General features: G+C 39.8%; 1 protein-coding gene across 3 annotated transcripts in view; it reads right to left on the reverse strand.

The window, feature by feature from the left end:
- Positions 1-6,355: 6,355 nt before the first annotated feature.
- maea (macrophage erythroblast attacher, E3 ubiquitin ligase) overlaps positions 6,356-17,335 on the reverse strand; it is a 119,206-nt gene continuing 108,226 nt past the window's right edge. For all 3 annotated transcript variants that reach the window (XM_079499334.1, XM_079499333.1, XM_079499335.1), the window contains 8 exons: positions 16,270-16,452; positions 14,340-14,543; positions 13,667-13,789; positions 12,156-12,232; positions 11,718-11,826; positions 11,064-11,197; positions 10,104-10,299; positions 6,356-8,703 (listed from right to left, as the gene is read on the reverse strand). In XM_079499334.1, the coding sequence (XP_079355460.1) occupies positions 8,608-8,703; positions 10,104-10,299; positions 11,064-11,197; positions 11,718-11,826; positions 12,156-12,232; positions 13,667-13,789; positions 14,340-14,543; positions 16,270-16,377 (1,047 nt within the window). In that variant the 5' untranslated portion in view covers positions 16,378-16,452 and the 3' untranslated portion in view covers positions 6,356-8,607. The remainder of the gene's footprint in view (positions 8,704-10,103; positions 10,300-11,063; positions 11,198-11,717; positions 11,827-12,155; positions 12,233-13,666; positions 13,790-14,339; positions 14,544-16,269; positions 16,453-17,335) is intronic.

Genomic DNA, 17,335 nt, shown 5'->3' on the forward strand with positions numbered 1-17,335 from the left:
ATTTGTGATTGTAACATAACTGCACCCGTAATGTTTGTGCCTTTGTGCATTTCCCGTATTTGTGGATATACATAAATTCTTATGGATGGATCAGCCTCACATGAACTTTCACATTAAACTTTGCTGTGTATCGGACAGTGTCTCTGATTCCCCATGCGTTGTAGACAGACTTCAGTCCTTCATAGTACTCTTTTCGTGTGTGTGTGTGTGTGTGTGTGTGTGTGTGTGTGTGTGTGTGTGTGTGTGTGTGTGTGTGTGTGTGTGTGTGTGTGTGTGTGTGTGTGTGTGTGTGTGTAACTATACACTACAGTTACTGTACACTACAGTTATATTGTTTTAGATGTATTATCTAAATATAACTCACACACAGTCAGGCAGCAGGACATATACACCTTACAACTAAACTAAACATATCCCACACAGGTACCTGTGTGGCAAAATGTCTGTACTAACATTTATGCTACCGACGACTACAAACAATGAGATTTAACTTCTTGTTTATGCCCCAAAATGACTGGATAGGAATGTTCTAATCATGTATATGCCTACTTTACTTTACACATGTGCCATCAATTTGTGATTGTAACATAACTGCACCCGTAATGTTTGTGCCTTTGTGCATTTCCCGTATTTGTGGATATACATAAATTCTTATGGATGGATCAGCCTCACATGAACTTTCACATTAAACTTTGCTGTGTATCGGACAGTGTCTCTGATTCCCCATGCGTTGTAGACAGACTTCAGTCCTTCATAGTACTCTTTTCGTGTGTGTGTGTGTGTGTGTGTGTGTGTGTGTGTGTGTGTGTGTGTGTGTGTGTGTGTGTGTGTGTGTGTGTGTGTGTGTGTGTGTGTGTGTGTGTGTGTGTGTGTGTGTGTGTGTGTAACTATACACTACAGTTACTGTACACTACAGTTATATTGTTTTAGATGTATTATCTAAATATAACTCACACACAGTCAGGCAGCAGGACATATACACCTTACAACTAAACTAAACATATGCCACACAGGTACCCAACACAGGTACCTGTGTGGCAAAATGTCTGTACTAACATTTATGCTACCGACGACTACAAACAATGAGATTTATATTTCGTTCTATTTTCCTGACACAGTTTAGTTAAAGCTGCACTAGTTTATATGTAACTTTCCTCTTCTATGCCGGATTTGAACCCGGTTTCCTATGCTGAGTCTGCTGACATGTTTACCATTGAGAGCCTGCCTGCTTGAGTCTTGACCAATAGGTCAAAATTCCTGGCAGATCCTTTGTCTACGTAGGTGAGCCATGACCTTTGATATGATCTACTAAATGTCTCTATAGCAGGGAGACAACATAATTGCATAAGATAAGTTTAACATTTTAATAAGGTTACATAGTGCTGCTTTAATACATTTGTGAGGTACCTTATCCCTTATGCCCAATCTTATTAGGAATTGTTCTTAATTTTATTTATTTTTTTCAAATAGTGAAAATAGTAATAATTGTTCACTCCATGGGTAGATCATCTTCTTTGAAATTGAAACATTTATTCCTAATGTGTAAAAAAAAATCATACGGGGTGCTTCAGTTGAACCTTTGAGACAGATGGGGTTCAGTGCTCAGAAAATGTTGGGAACCCCATGCATTTACATGAAAGGTTCTGTCCTTCAAGACGAGACTGGCCTACTTTTGTCGGGGGTAGTTGTGGTGGGAAGGGGGGGGGGGGGTTCTGAAACTGTGGCATTCTTGTTTATGATAGTATAGCTTACACGTCAGAACCTGCGAGACAGCATCTGGCCCATGGGACAATGGTTTTACCAACTCCTACTGTGCTGGCTAATTTGTATATGAATGGTACTATATCATGCAAGGTCCTCACCTGGGACAGATGTGTTTTAGCATTTGATATGTAGAATTGTGTGCCTGGAAGAGGGCATTGGTATCAAGGCAATTGACAAAGGGTAACCTTCATCTTTCTTCATCATCACCACTCCTTTATGCAACTAAAATAACCCACAGATTGGATGAAAGTTACAAATGCGCACCTGGTTATGAAGTAGTGGACAGTGGTTACAAAAATATTTGTTGGAACTTTATTTCATGACATACTATTTGTGACTTAAAAAATCAATAAAGTGTGCTTATCAAAAATATATTTTTCAATGTCTGTGATGTGATGTGGAGGGAATTTAAGAAGGTAAGATAAGAGCATACAATGTCTCCAATCTAAAGTGCTACAGTGGATATGGTTTTGCACACCAAGGTTAAGTTTATGAAGCGGGACACATTTTTCCCAAAATAAATACTGCAGCCAAACATCATCCACTAACAGTCTAGAGTCGACATGAGGCCATATTGTTTGTTTATCATAGGATTTGTTAAATGTGAAGCCTATATGACACACAAAAATGTGTATACCACAAGAAAATTGTACTTGTTAAATTGACATTTGTCTAAAACACTGTGGGCCGGGACCCATTTGTGGGACACAGACCAATTTGTATGGGTCACAATTAGAGTAAAAATCCCATTTACTTTTCCTACATTTAAAAATATATATATTTTTCAAAATGTTTTTTTCTTCATAAAATAAACGAATTATTGTATACATTTTGAAACAAACAAAAAAGTAGGGTTAGGTGAAAATAGATGACATAGGTATCGGCATATGCTCTACCAAGGACTATTTGCTGTAGGGTAGTTTTTCCAATTAGAGATTAGCATTCTTTCAAAGGACTTGAGTTTGTTGATTAAGGTTCACACTTCATATTTGCATGTGATACCTGTAACAAAGAAGAACAGTGGTTTCTGGTGACACTTGGAAACATTTCCATGTCAAATAATCGGGATCGCATCCCCTGGAGCACATGACAATGTTGACTGATTAAATAACAGAGTCAGTGGCAGTAAGGTGTGTAAGAATTGGAACCATGGGGGAAATGTATAGCAGCCATTGTGCTTGCTGACTGTAGTCTGCAGGTTTCTAATTCGCATAATGACTGAACCCTGCAGGGGACGGCCAGTGACAAGGTTGCCATTGCCATGTTCATTGTTAGAAAAAAATGTTGGACTGACGTCGGACTGTATTGTTAAACTGAATAAATATCAATAGTTCACTAAATTAACCCAGTTTTTACTCACACACAACAAAGGCGGTCCACAATGACTTGTTCTTAAATAATCTTATCAAGTGCACCATCTCAGGAACCACATGGGAATGGCATGGATACAATGTATGTGGATCTTGGACTTCATGTGGCCAGCCTCTACATGTCAGTTGTCTGACTGTATGTATCTATGACACATACCCCAAATATGGGCAAGGTTTCAGCCTGATTAGAGCCCCATTGACTTAGATTATCCATTATTCCTTTTTCAGTTAAATATAAATAGACAGACAGACAGACAGACAGACAGACAGACAGACAGACAGACAGACAGACACTACTGCAGAGCCACACAATAGAAAACAAAATCATCAGAGATGGTAATCTATTACATTGTGTAAGCATCTTTGTTGTGGTACTAAGTGCACTGTTCAGCCATAATAATTTCCCCTGAGAAGAGAACAAGTCCACTGAATACTCTATTCATTTCAGAATATTTTAAGCTGGGTCATAGGTCATTAAATATCAAGACTTGTTCAGTTTACCGAGCAATCTCCTTGAATTGAATTGTCCTTGTCGTCTCAACACGCCAGAGGCAGGGAGTTCAACAAACTATTTACAACCCTGATTCGGCACAAACAAAGGACTACCAACAGTCAATAAGACATGTGAATCCCTTCACTCCTTCAAAACCGCCCTCAAAAGGCACCTACGGACAACCGCAATTTAAAACTGGCCCCATAAAATCTGAATCCCCCACCCCTTTTCCCCTCTGTATGTTTTTTTTTACCTCCTTTTATGACAATTTCCTGTTTTTGGTTATATAGAAGTGTATATTTGTACATTCTGATTAATTGAAAATGGTGGACCCTATTGTAAACAAGTTGTCGTCCTTCAAATGTACTGTAATTCTGCAAACCGTTAATAAATACTTCAATCTATCAATCAAAAACGGTCGGGAACTAACTTATTTTCTAGCATTTAGCCTACATTAAAAGTGGAGTATTCAGCACTCTTCACCATGAGTCCCTCCCTGTTTACAGTCAGGTGCAATTCCTCATATCCCACCCACCCCCCAAAATGACACATAAGATGGCCACACAACAAAATGATGTCAACAGGGTGCATATATGATAAAATGTCACCATTAGCATTGTGTAACTGTACCTAACTTTTTGCAAACTGTAAAGTATTTTTTATTAAATACTTTATTACCCTTTTAAATCTTTTGAAATAAAAAAGGGGACATTTTGCTTGTGACCCATAGAAAATAGTGCTCTAGTCTAGACTGGTTAAACCAACTTAGTTACATACATACATAGGCCTATCTTTCCAAATTAAGTGAGCTTGCATTCTCATTCTCCTGACATGAAATGTAGTTAATGCTATGTCAGTTTGGCATTTAAGACAAGTTTCAATGCATAACTGAAGGGGGTGGTGGGTCTGAAACTGTGGAATTGTTATACTAGCTATCAACATGAGTCCGTGTGACTGTGACTACATCTGGCGATTCTGGCCCATGGGACAATGGCTGTATACCACCAACCTCTACTGTGCCGATTGATTTGTATACAAATGCTATGCAAGGTCTTCACTTGGGACAGATGTGTGTTAGCATTATAGCTTTGTGTCTACTGAAAAAGGGTAACCTAACCTTCATATTTTTTATCACTCATATGGAGCTAAACATAAGCATTACAGATAGGATGCAAGTCACATACTTTGCATCTGGTTATGAAGTCTAAGAAAGGGATTTCTATTTGTGAATTAATTCACTCCAGTTAAATTCTCAGGAAGGTGCCTTTTTGAATATATGTTAAGTGATGAGCAGGGAAGAGAAGAAATGCAGGGACTTAAATGTCTCTATCTCTACAATAAGATAAGATAAACCATAGCAGAGCTGGGGTACCTTCTTCAGCCTCAAGGAGAAGTTGAACAGGTGCTGGACACTGCTACTAACTGTTCAGTGCATGCGTTACATTTAAGAAGTGACACATTTTCCACTATACATTTTATATTGAGGTCTGCAGTCAGAAACTATGCACAAAGTTGTTGTTTTGTATTTTTTAACTGAAATAAATGCAGAGAATTTAACAAAAAAATTACAAAAAGGCAAAAGGCTAGACACTGATGATTTGTTAATATTTCACTCATTCTTGGGCTTTTCACTTCCAGTGAAGCCCATGTAGGGTCACAATGGAAATAAGCCTTAGGGCGTTGTGTTTTAATCATCGGTGTCTGTCTGCTGTATGTATTGAAGTGCTGATGTGCTCTTTCCTGTTATCACCAAATAAATTCAATCATTCACTCATTTTTGTTGTTGCATACCGGTACTTTCAAAAGAAAGTGAATTTGAATTGATTGGTATTTTAATCACTTCATATTTGCATGCGATACCTGTTCAATATGTGCTACCATTTCACAAAGAGGAGCAGTGGTTTCTGGTGAAAAGCAAAACACTTGAGCACATTTCCATGTCAACTAAAAACAGCATGAATCAACAGGCCAGGCCCGTGATCACACCCTTGGAGCATGTGTAAATGATGACTGGTATTCACAGCACAAAGTGCCAGCCCAGTGGCTAGAGAAAGAATCACTGAGATCACATTTCAACACATATTTCCGATTAAAAGCGAAACCCCATTATATGAACAGTAAGTCTACTTGAAACACAGTTGGTGTTCCAAAAACACATACTGATAAAGAATGGATGCAATTACCTCCATTATAGATATATTTTGAATATATACTGTAAATGTAAGCCAAGGGACAGTGACACAAGTTCACAACTGACCTGTGCATTTTTCAATTCCACTAGGTGTAAATAAACATTTAAAAATGTATAATCTGAACTATAATATACATGCCCATCTTTTCTGGTATTTTTTAATAAGGCAGATGTTTATTTGCATTTGAGCGGGAGGGTTGTCCGCACGCAAACACGTTTTTGTCCCCTGAAAACCTTTAAAAAAGAACTCTGGCTATATCCCTATCCCATACATTCCCCCTAAGCCCAAAAGAGTATACACCATTGTATTTATGTAATTAATATGGTCAAAATAGCCATATCAAATGGTAAATAGACAAGCAGCCCTCCATTGCATTTTGCTGGATATTAAAATGATAGTGTGTAAGGACAGTGTGTAAGGACTGGAACCAAGAAGGGATTGAATAGCTGTTGTTAGTGCCCTTAATGATTAAACCATGTAGCTTGTGACAAAGCTGCCTTAAGTATAAGCAACAAGTACAAAATACAGGAAACAACTGACCACAATCCTTCTCTTTATTGTCATGTTCATTGTTGAAAAAATATGTATGAAATTAAAAGACAGGTAATGTGGGACTGACTTCAACAACTCAGTCAGATTTTTAAACTGAATAAATATCAAAAGTTCACTAAATGAACCCACTCTTTTCTGTTGGTTGAGGGAGAGAAATAACAAAGTCAAACCTCACACACACAACCAAGGAAGACCACTTGTTCTTTAAAAAAAAAACATCAGAGATGGTAGTCTATTATATTGCGTAAGCATCTTTGTTATGGTACTAAGTACACTGTTCAGACATTACCAAGTTCGTCAGCAAACCTAACAATTTCCCTCAAGAAGAGAACTGAATACTTTGTTATTAACTTCAGGATATTTTAAACTGGGTCTTAGGTCACAAAACATCAAGACTTGTTCAGTTCAGAGGAATGTCCTTGGAAGGTTTGTCCTTGTCGTCTCAACACGTCAACTTTTGACGATTATTTTCTAGTATTTACATTAAAAGGGGAGCCTTCAGCACTCTACCTGGCTTTAGCCAGAGAGGACACAACGCAAAATGGCCACCAGTTTCAGGGTCAATTCCCCAAACCCCACCCTCCCCCCAAAATAACACACAAGATGGCTACACAACAAAGGAAGTCAACAGGGTAGTGCATCGTACAATGAGATGCCACCATGAGACCAGTCAGCCAAGGGTTTTGACAAATACAAGACAAAATTGTCCAACCCCAAATTTAGTTATTTATTTTAGTCAATGAATGGAATGTACTCTGTTGGTTAAAATAAAAAAGGGTCAAAGTAGCGTCAATGCTTTGTTTTAACCAATTAAAACTGGGAAAGCATACATGTCATTTCAGATTTTAGCTATACGAGAGTGTCACGTTAGAAACAATATATACAGTAGCAGATATACAAGCTCTTGGTGTGTCACTTTGTGTTGTGATATGAGCTTGTAGATCTGCTATTTTTTATATATATATATATATATATATATGCAAACATTTAACTTTGCTTCTGGGTGTCCCTGGAACAAAATATTTTGAGGTTGGGGTCCATGGCCAAATACATAACATTTTAGGGGGTCCTTGGCATGAAAATGTTTGAGCTCCACTGATATAGAAACATAGGTTTTTGAGAAAACTGTTAGGATTTAAAAGACATGCCTCAGATATTAATGGGTTAATGAAATCAAAAGTTCTACTTTGCTTAATTTGCCCCCTCAGTCCTTTCCTGTAGTAGCTTGCCTTCAGAGATTGAGGGCCTGAAGAGTCATGGCGATGCCGGTTAAAACAAATCGTCGCTCTTGGGAAGAAACCTTGTATCTCAAAATGTCGTAATTTTTTCAGCTCATAGATCTGCTACTTTTGCCATTTAAGATTTGTTTCCTCTCGCCTATACCATGCCCAAAATGGGATCCAGGTGTAAGGTGTTTACACATGTCTATGGGCATTTACAAATATTTAACCAAACAAGAACAAGAATTGGATCGATTGGAACACGGTTCCTTTTTCTCCATTTCCTGAAAAGTCCGTTTTTGGACATCCAAGGTTTCTGCCCAACAGTGATGTGCTTCAATGGACAGGGCAAGATGTAATACATCTTTCAGTCTGCTGATGAAAATACATCCTTCAATCTGCAGCTAAGACAAAGATTGAGCGAGGAAGAGGCCAGTTTCAGTATAGTAGAAATGTAGTGTGTGGAGGGAATGGGATTGGTAGGTGTCTACTGTCTAGGTACTTCAGCTCATTAACCTATTCAGGGCGGGAACCCCTTTGTGTTTTAAGCATTTAAACTACTTTAGCTATTGAAAAATAACAGATCTACAAGCTACGAGCTTGTAGATCTGCTATTTTTCAAAAATCTTGAAAATGTGGCTCATATCTTTGAATATATATTCTTTCAGAGTGAACGTTTTTAACTCAAATCTTTGCTTCTAGGGGTGCCCCTGGAACAACATATTTTCAGATGGGGGTCCAATTACATATAATTCTGGGGCTCCATGACATGAAATAGTTTGAGAACAACTGATATAGAAACGTAGGTTTTTCTGAAAACTATCATGGTTTGTAGAATCTGGTGGTATCAGGTCTAAATGGGTTAATGTCCTTGGGAGGCGGTGGGTAGAAGGCAGAGAGCAGGGCCATTGAATTGAAGATTCACAGGCGTCTTTTTGACAAGACCAGGTCACAGGTGACGAACAAGGGGCAATATCTAATGGTGTTGATGCTCAGCCGGAGGGCTATCTGACCCATCACATGATGTACACCTTCTCAGCCTGAGAGAAGTTAAAAACCTCTTTGGTTCTGGGGCAGATCACCTTGTCATCTTGGCGGATGGATAGAAGTGACTGGAGAGAAAGAAAGAAAGTTGTCTTTGGCCACATTTTTAAAGTAATGAAAATAAATATGTAAAGTAAAATATCTGACATGTGGACTAAAATTCCTAATAGTTACAAGCCGGATGGTTTGGAGGTGTGAAGCTTTGTTCATTGGACTGGGATTTGGAAGTGTGCAGAAAGATGCACATCTTTTACCCAGCTATGGGAAACCCCAAAATGAGTCACAATGCAAATGTCACAGGCCAGAATGAAATGTGTGATATAGCACTAAATCAATGAACATTTCAAAACATCAGCATAAGAATGCAAGTGAAAGTAAACTTGTCAATATCAAACAAAGGCAGTGCTGAATCAAGTTGTTGTTACTGAACTGCTCATGTCTCAATACAAATGTTTTCAGAAACATATTTTAGGTATGGTTTAGCTTTAAAAAGAGATCATTTGTAATGGGCAGCAGCCTTCTCCGTTTACAGTCCACACTACATGCGACACCGCCATCTAGTGTCTAGAATAAAGAATTACAGTTCTGTGTGGAAGATTGATGTGTGGACTGTTGATGTCATGAAACACCTGCTGGTATAAACATGCATGGTGACGTTTGATAGGAAGTAATCAAGACTTGACTTCTGACATAGATACGGTAAAAAAAATACACAACAAAATATTTGTCCCCCTGGTATATATTTAACCATTTCCCCATTATGGCCATGACACATTTCAATTACACACTCCATGAAGCCTTGAATTCATGGACATTTTTTTGTTTCAAAGGGTCTCCAACTGACCGATGATCATCAAATTATTGGCTTAGGAATGCGACAAAAACAAAAACAATTGAATTCAGGGCTTCATTGAGTTTGTACCGGATAGAAAATAAGTCTTTTTTGGGCGAACTATTCATCACAAAGCAGATGGGCAGGTGCTCAACTGAATGTTGCGCACACTGCCGCAACATTCAGCTATTTTAAATGTACGCACATATCGTTTCTTGTGCATACAGTGGATATGGGACAGTGGGGGTCCATTTGAATAGATGTATTAAAATAAAACTGGAAAGGAAGAAAGGTTACATAACTCCCGCTAGTGTATGTATTAACATTTTCAGTTCCAAATATAGCTTTTCTAATTTTATGCGTAAGTTTTGTTTATGAATACCCCAAAAGCTTATTTCCCCACATGGGCTATTAAAAGTAGTAGTGAATTCTTTTATCTCGATAGGGACAGAAGAATCACCTGACCACATGCCATAAACGTTTCCATATTGTACACCATCACTAAAAAAATAAAACAACAAAATTCATGATTTGCCTGCACGCTCACATTTTGGCTACAAATGTAAGGATTGATTTACTTGACCACTAACAGTTATTGTCAGAAGAACCACAGAAGCTTCCACTGTAAAGACTCACATTGTAGCCGTAGACGTATCCGTTGGGCAGCATCATGGGGGGGTTGTTCTCGTTCATGACCTCCCCAGAGATCTTACACACCAGTCTGGAGTTGGCACAGTGGGCCATGGGCAGAGGTTGTGCCAGCTTATTCAGAGACTTGCTGCACACTGGGCAGTCTGGGTTCTTAGAGGTCCCGTCCTCCTTGTAACACTGACTGGAAGTAGAGTGGCGTGGTTAAGGATTCAAAGGGTGCAGTTAATCAAACCAATCGATTTAATAGATTATATATAAATCAAATAAAAACGATTGTTGGAAAATAGCTCAATATGCACAGATAAAATAACACAAGGGATCCAGAAACAGTGGATTAATACAGAAGATCTGCCATCCCAAAATACAGCACTCCTCCACACATCTGTAGTGCAGAGAAGCCGAGTGGGGCGCGATTATATACTGTATTTAGGAGATTATGATCACAAAAGCATATTGCTATTACTGTATAACCGACACTGTGAGAGCCAAACCAGGGCACAGCCAGCCCAGGACCACCTACGTACAGTAGATACACTGGCAGAGCTCATGATGCTAGACAGGAGGGATTCAGAAGTCTTGAGTTGGTGTTTGTTAGTCCTCACTCTTGCATTGGATAGTGGTCATATCTGAGATACCCCATTTCTATATTGCAGCTCATTTTTAAATCCGGCCATTTGAAACAGTGTTGTATACAATATACCATATACCTAATAAATCAGGCCATATTTTTTGTAACCTGCCTCTGTATACAGCATCACAGTTATAGTACGGTATAGTACAAGTGTACGGTAAACCCTACTTATGGAAACTAGTATATCTATCTGTATAATTATGGACATAATCAGTTATCGGCCAATTTCAATATTGTGCATCCCTTCTTCGTACTGCAAATATCAAATAAGATAATACATATAATATACTGTGCGTCATCTTCTGGTGACTTACGGTGTCTTGATGGCAGAGAGGCCAGCCTGTAGGGTTATGGTGAAGACTGAGTTGTTGCCCAGCTGATGCAGCCTATAGTTGTCATACCGAAACTGTTGGATCAACATCTTCCAGCGGGCTGGGTCCAAAAGGTCCTGGATATAAACAGAGAAAAACAAAGTGTGGCATGATACAAATGGAAAGGAAAAAAGATGTAGACTGAAGAGGCTCCACAAGCTCTTTTCGACTGCAAGAATGAAGTGAACCATGCCATGCCAGTGAAATGTATTTCACAGGTTCTAGACTTTCCTAGAACCTAATCTGGGCCCTGCTTAGGATGCAGTACTAACCCTGAGTTCTGAGAACCCAGAAATCACCACTACATTTGTTTTCCTTCAGTAAAACAGCAAAAATAGCAGATCTACATACAAGCTCAGAACTCGTTAGTCAATTTTTGTTTTCTTTTTAAGTTTTCTTTTAAATGGTATACCACCCCCTTCAGGCGAGGTTGAGATTGATTATAATGGCAACGTAAACAAAAAGATCACAGAACTTCACAGGAACATTTCAGGTTCTGGCCTGGGTTACCCTTGATACTGGAACAGAGCCATCACATAGAGTGCTATAAGTATAGCGGTAAGATGTTCCCAGATATTTCCACATGCATAGTCTTACCTTATATGGGGAGATATGCGTGTCTGAGGGGAAGGCCAGCATGCCCATCACCTGCCGAACCTCATCCAGCTGTCCTCCCTCTGCTTGGCTGAAGTGTTTCCTTGCATGTCTGGTTGTGGACACGGACACACAGGTAATATGTTGGAAAATATGTTTTTTCTGACAACCACTTGATTGCACTTATTTTGAGAATATTTAGTTAGGTATCAAGGGAATAGCCTCATATCTCATATTCTGTACATTTAGGGCTTGATTGGATTCAAGCATTGAGTGTGTGGGACATCAGAAGCAACTGAAAAATATTTGGGCCCTTGATAATGTATTTTATAAATGTGGACTCAAAGAAATTGGTGTGTGTGTGTGTGTGTGTGTGTGTGTGTGTGTGTGTGTGTGTGTGTGTGTGTGTGTGTGTGTGTGTGTGTGTTCTATGACCCCTACCTTACAGCATCCATGCGTTTGTTCTGTCTGATGAGCTCAATGAACTCCTGAATTCTCAGACTGAATTCCAAACAACTCTGCAAAGCAAAGGACGGTACACTTTGTCAGGTACGTTGTGTTACCAGTGTCATGCACAAAACATTCTTATCCATACCATATAAAATAGTATCAGAAAAAAAATAGTATCTAAATCTGTCCATTAAAAAGACATTTTCTATGGTTAATATTTAATTATTCCATTTTATCATATCAAATCAAATCAACCTTTATTTATATAGCACGTTTTAACACAACCGAAGTTGACCAAAGTGCTTCACAACAAGAAGACAAAAAGTGCAAAGCGGAATACATCAAGCATAGAAATATAGCATATAGAACCAGCCAACTTCATATAGCTGAAGTTGGCTGGCACATTGCCATGGCTCTGAGCTGGTTGAATCATACTGCCCTCTAGTGGATGTAATGTGTGGTGAACCTCATTATATATAGAGCATTATATATAAAATCATGCAATCATTTAACATTACCTACTAGTGGCTAACCAATGAATTACTTGTAAAATAATGAGCTGACTTAGGAATGAAAGCTGATAAAACAAACAAATACTACATCAGATGACTGTGGGATAGCGAAATCTATGCAAGTGACAATAGAGGGACACATTACACTGTGTAGACTGGATGGCGGCCAGGGAACACACACACAAACGTTTTTTAAAAATAAATCACATTGGTATTGCTAATTTAAATGTCAGAGAGCTTGCTTTTCCATGGCAGAATACATTTCAATGTTTTCCCATGGCGTGTGGGATCCCTGCTGAAAGCATGCAGCTCTCTCTGTATAATGAATGTCAACACGTGTTACTAGTAACTCGAGTTGAAGGAGTTCTAAATTACTTCTGGCTCATCCTTTACATTCATACAGCTAAAAACATTAACATTACTTGATAACTCCCCAGTCCAGCTGCCTAGACTCATGGTTCTCAAAGTATTTTACTCCATTTCTAGGCAATGGAAATAAGGAATCATATGGTGTAATAATGAGGCACTTACACACGTGTGCTATCAATGCCCCATACAGATTCGAGCAAAGGACATGACAAAAAGAACAGATCTACAAGCTAACAACGTATCACAGTGCAACGTGTCATTAGCTTGTAGATCTTGTAGATTTGTCCTGTATACATTATGCCACACGTATTTCACGTAATGCTGTTTTGGGACATGCATATATGAACAAAACCAATAGCATTCATTCATTCCAAATATTTTCCAGGCCTGGATTTTCATGACCGTGGGAACCCTGTAAAATAAGACTTCAACCCTGTCACGGCATGGCTCAATTCTGAATAAGCCGCACACACGAGGCTGCATGCACAAAGTGAGGACAACAATTGCATAACACTTTTTTGGCAGCCATCCTGAAATGCAGCCCCTTCTGCTCAGCGGACATTATGACTTCACGGGCTCATAAACTGTGCGTCTATTACAATTTATTAGACTTTCACTGACTTTCATCTTGCGGAGACGGGACTTATTGTCATGGCACCAAGCCAGGCAAGTGGCCGTTTCCTGCCTCTCCAGAGACTCCTCCACTTCCTTGGCAGTCAGGAACATCTCAATGTTCACCAGGTCCTAACACACACACACACACACACACACAGGAAGAGAATGGCTATGAAGGACTGAAGTCTGTCTACAACGCATGAGGAATCACAGACACTGTCCGATACACAGCAACATTGTATGTGAAGGTTTATGAGGCTGATCCATAACCTAAGCAAAGTTTCATGTGAAAGTTCATGTGAGGCAGATCCATAACCTAAACAATGAAACAAACAAACGTAAACAAACAATGAAACCCATCAACATTTTGTTCAACGAAGCCTTCATCAGGGTAGCTTTGGTACCAGCTACACAAACACGCAATCCATCTCTCTCACATACAGTACATGCACATAATACTACTACTAGCTAGACTACTAGATTGTAGCTTTGGCCATTCAAAAATAGCAGATATACAAGCTCACAGCGTGTCACTTTGTGCCTCAATGCGAGCTTGTACGTCTGCTATTTTTATATTATGTTTTATCTTGAAAGTGTGATAACAATTACTGATTTAGAAGGCATTTGTAGAATCGGCCTCGGGTCTTCATTTTAATACATACAGACTGTACAGTCCTACCTCTATGCCACTCTGTCTGGCCAGTTTGACGGCTGTGTTGTAGTATCCACAGCGAAGCAGGTGCTCCACCATCATGCGGTCCATACGTTTCTTCTTCCACAGGCTGACGGAGGCCGGCTGGTCACTGCTGTGCTCCTTTAGGTGCTCAATACGACGCTTACACAGCTTGGCACTCTCATCTTCAGCTTGAATGGACTCGGCAGCCTGGAGGGCAGACACACGGATGGACATTGAGCACACATTCAAGATCAGGGCTGCATGATGTTGACAACAAGACGAGTCATGTTATACTTATTTTGCCAAATAATGTAATAATAATAATGCAGTATTTGGCATGAGAAGGGATGAGGTGGTACATTGGGAGAAGGATGCTGAAAACGGGACAGCCAGGTACGAGGTACAGCCAGTTTATGGATGTGGTGAGAGACGACATGCAGGAGTCACAGAGGAAGACGCAGAAAACAGTGGGGACCCCAGTGGGATGTAGCCAAAAGAATAATAAGTTATGTACTATATAGACCCCTTTTTTTAAATGGAATTTTGGTTAAATGGAATTTTGGAATAAGGGATACCGTAGTGGCTTTAGAATTGATATGCTACTGCTAACAGTTTGAATACCAGTATACAAGAATATTAGAAGAATATTTCCTAGTAAACCTGGAATCATCATTTTATTGTATTCATCCACTTGCAATATAGAGAATTGCTGACATTATGTCCCTGGTTCCATTTTCTTGGAAGGTGTTGGCTAACATAACAGCTTGCCCTGCAGCATTCCACTGCAGACAGACACCAAACATCCCAGGCTGCAGTGAAAGCATAAGCTGGAAGCCACAACAAAAGCGCTGTACTGGAGAAAAAGGCATGTCTGTAGCTGCAGGGGCAGGTATGTTTTTCTTTTTGAATGAAATGAGAACTTATGGCTTCCAATAATAGCGTTATCCTCAGAACTTTGAACTCATGCTTTGAATACTCAGGCAGCAAGGCAACATTTTTAATGATCTATTGAAAAATAAGAATTGGTAATCCTCTCTCCCATTGCTTTACATTGTACACTAATTCTTGAAAAAGATTAGTGTGAAAGCAGCTAGCAGCAGCACAGGCCACAGGAAATGGCTCTGGGAAAACTAGACACGGCACCAATATCCAGATGACACTCTTTTCTCTTCTTTTTAACTAATTTACTGCCGATTTATTTCGCCCCCCCCCCCCCCCCCGTTCTCCAGTTGCCAAGTCATTTCAGAGCAAGCTATTATTTTCAAGACCATTAACTCACACGCTGTGAACCGGAAGTAAAAACGGTAATGTTAGCCGCAATATTTTTTCTAATTCACCCAAAATGTAAATGTTGTAACCGCGATCAGCCATGCTCTAGTTATGACTGAGCCGTGAATAAAGCTTCAGATCAAAAACGCAATCTGGGAAAAGAATCAGAGATAAATCGATTTCACATTTTCAGTTAACATTGAAGTGGACGGAGGAGAACTTTTTCACTGGTGGACCGTTTCCAGTTTTGATCGCCTAGTAGCCTCGGAAACCGCAGGTGTTTTGTTCTGAAACAGAGAAAAAAAAGCCTGGGAGAGAGGTCTGTGAAATGTGGCATAGCGCTAAACGCCACTCTCGTTCTCTCCTTGATTAGATCATGCCCTGCACCTATTCAATCTCTCTCTCACTCACACGCTTCCTTCAAGGTGAACCAATTGGGAGCCACCGTCCGTTTCCAGTCGTAGATTGACCCGCCCCTCTATGCCCAGAAAAGCATAAGGCTAATCGCCTAGAAACCGAGAGCTATTCAGACGTTAGTGAAGATGAACGCGAGCTAACTTTTGTGATACAGTAAGTTATATTTGACACGGTTCAGTCTTCTGTTCCTGTAAAGTGCATGTGTGCGAGAGTGCATTGTGTGTACATATCTCTGCGTGTAACAGACCTTCCTCTTGAGGGCGCTCAGTTTCTCCACCACGCCATCGAGCAGCGACACCACCGAATCCACCACTGGGAAGCTGCTCAGGGTCTTTTCCAGCTCAGCGACCACCATGGTCACGTGACTCGTCTCCCGGTCAATGTTCTTCTGGGCCGCCCGGAAGCGCTTGTTCAGGGTCTCGTACGGGACCTGAAACACACAAAGGATCCATGGGAGATTGAATTAGGCATTGGAGGGCAGAATAAGAATAATGTATAATATAGTCTCGCCTAGTTCAACAGGTTTCCCGTAGCAAAAAGACGCGCATGTCTGGATAATCCTGATGAGATGAAATTGAGCCGGTATAACACAAAGAAACAAAATCAAACCACACCGTATCAATACGCCCATATATTATATACACGGTTGACAATGGTTGCCCGAGTGCCCATGGACAGTAAATAAAACGTTCGGGCAAGTGGAGTTTGCTTTCTTGTTGCGCAACTGTCTTTAGTTTGCACACAACAGGTCTGTGGAATTTTAAATAAGTCATATTGTATAAATATTGAGGTATGTCCATATCTCACACCCCCAGAATTCACAAGTAAATGATATGTCCATATATGGGCATTACTGATGACATAAGGGAAGTCAAGGATCAAGGATCTGATTATATACAACTGAAACAACGTAACACTCAATCAACAGGACCTCAATTGATCCTGCCAAATGTTGTATTGAAATTTCTATCAACTCAATACTCTTGTTCAAACCAACATACAAAGGGAAGAGTGCAACAGCAGAATGCTTCATCTCCCAGATTCCAATCCTAAATAGTAAGGACAAAGATCAGAGCCACACTGCCCTGGCTACAACATTTCTATGCTCATTTCTTAGCCTAGACCAAGTACCAACAAATGACCCACTTGAAACCTAGCATTCTGGATAACATAGGATATCATTTGGTAAAAATAGCAGATCTACAAGCTCACACCGAGCTATTTTTGGGAATGGCAGATATTTAGTGTTGAGTGAGAACAGGTGGGGACCTAGTATAGAGCCCTTGGGAATAGAGCACATGTCTCTCGTTCAC

The sequence above is a fragment of the Electrona antarctica genome (genome assembly GCF_951216825.1).
Source record: "Electrona antarctica genome assembly, chromosome: 1".
NCBI lineage: Eukaryota > Metazoa > Chordata > Actinopteri > Myctophiformes > Myctophidae > Electrona > Electrona antarctica.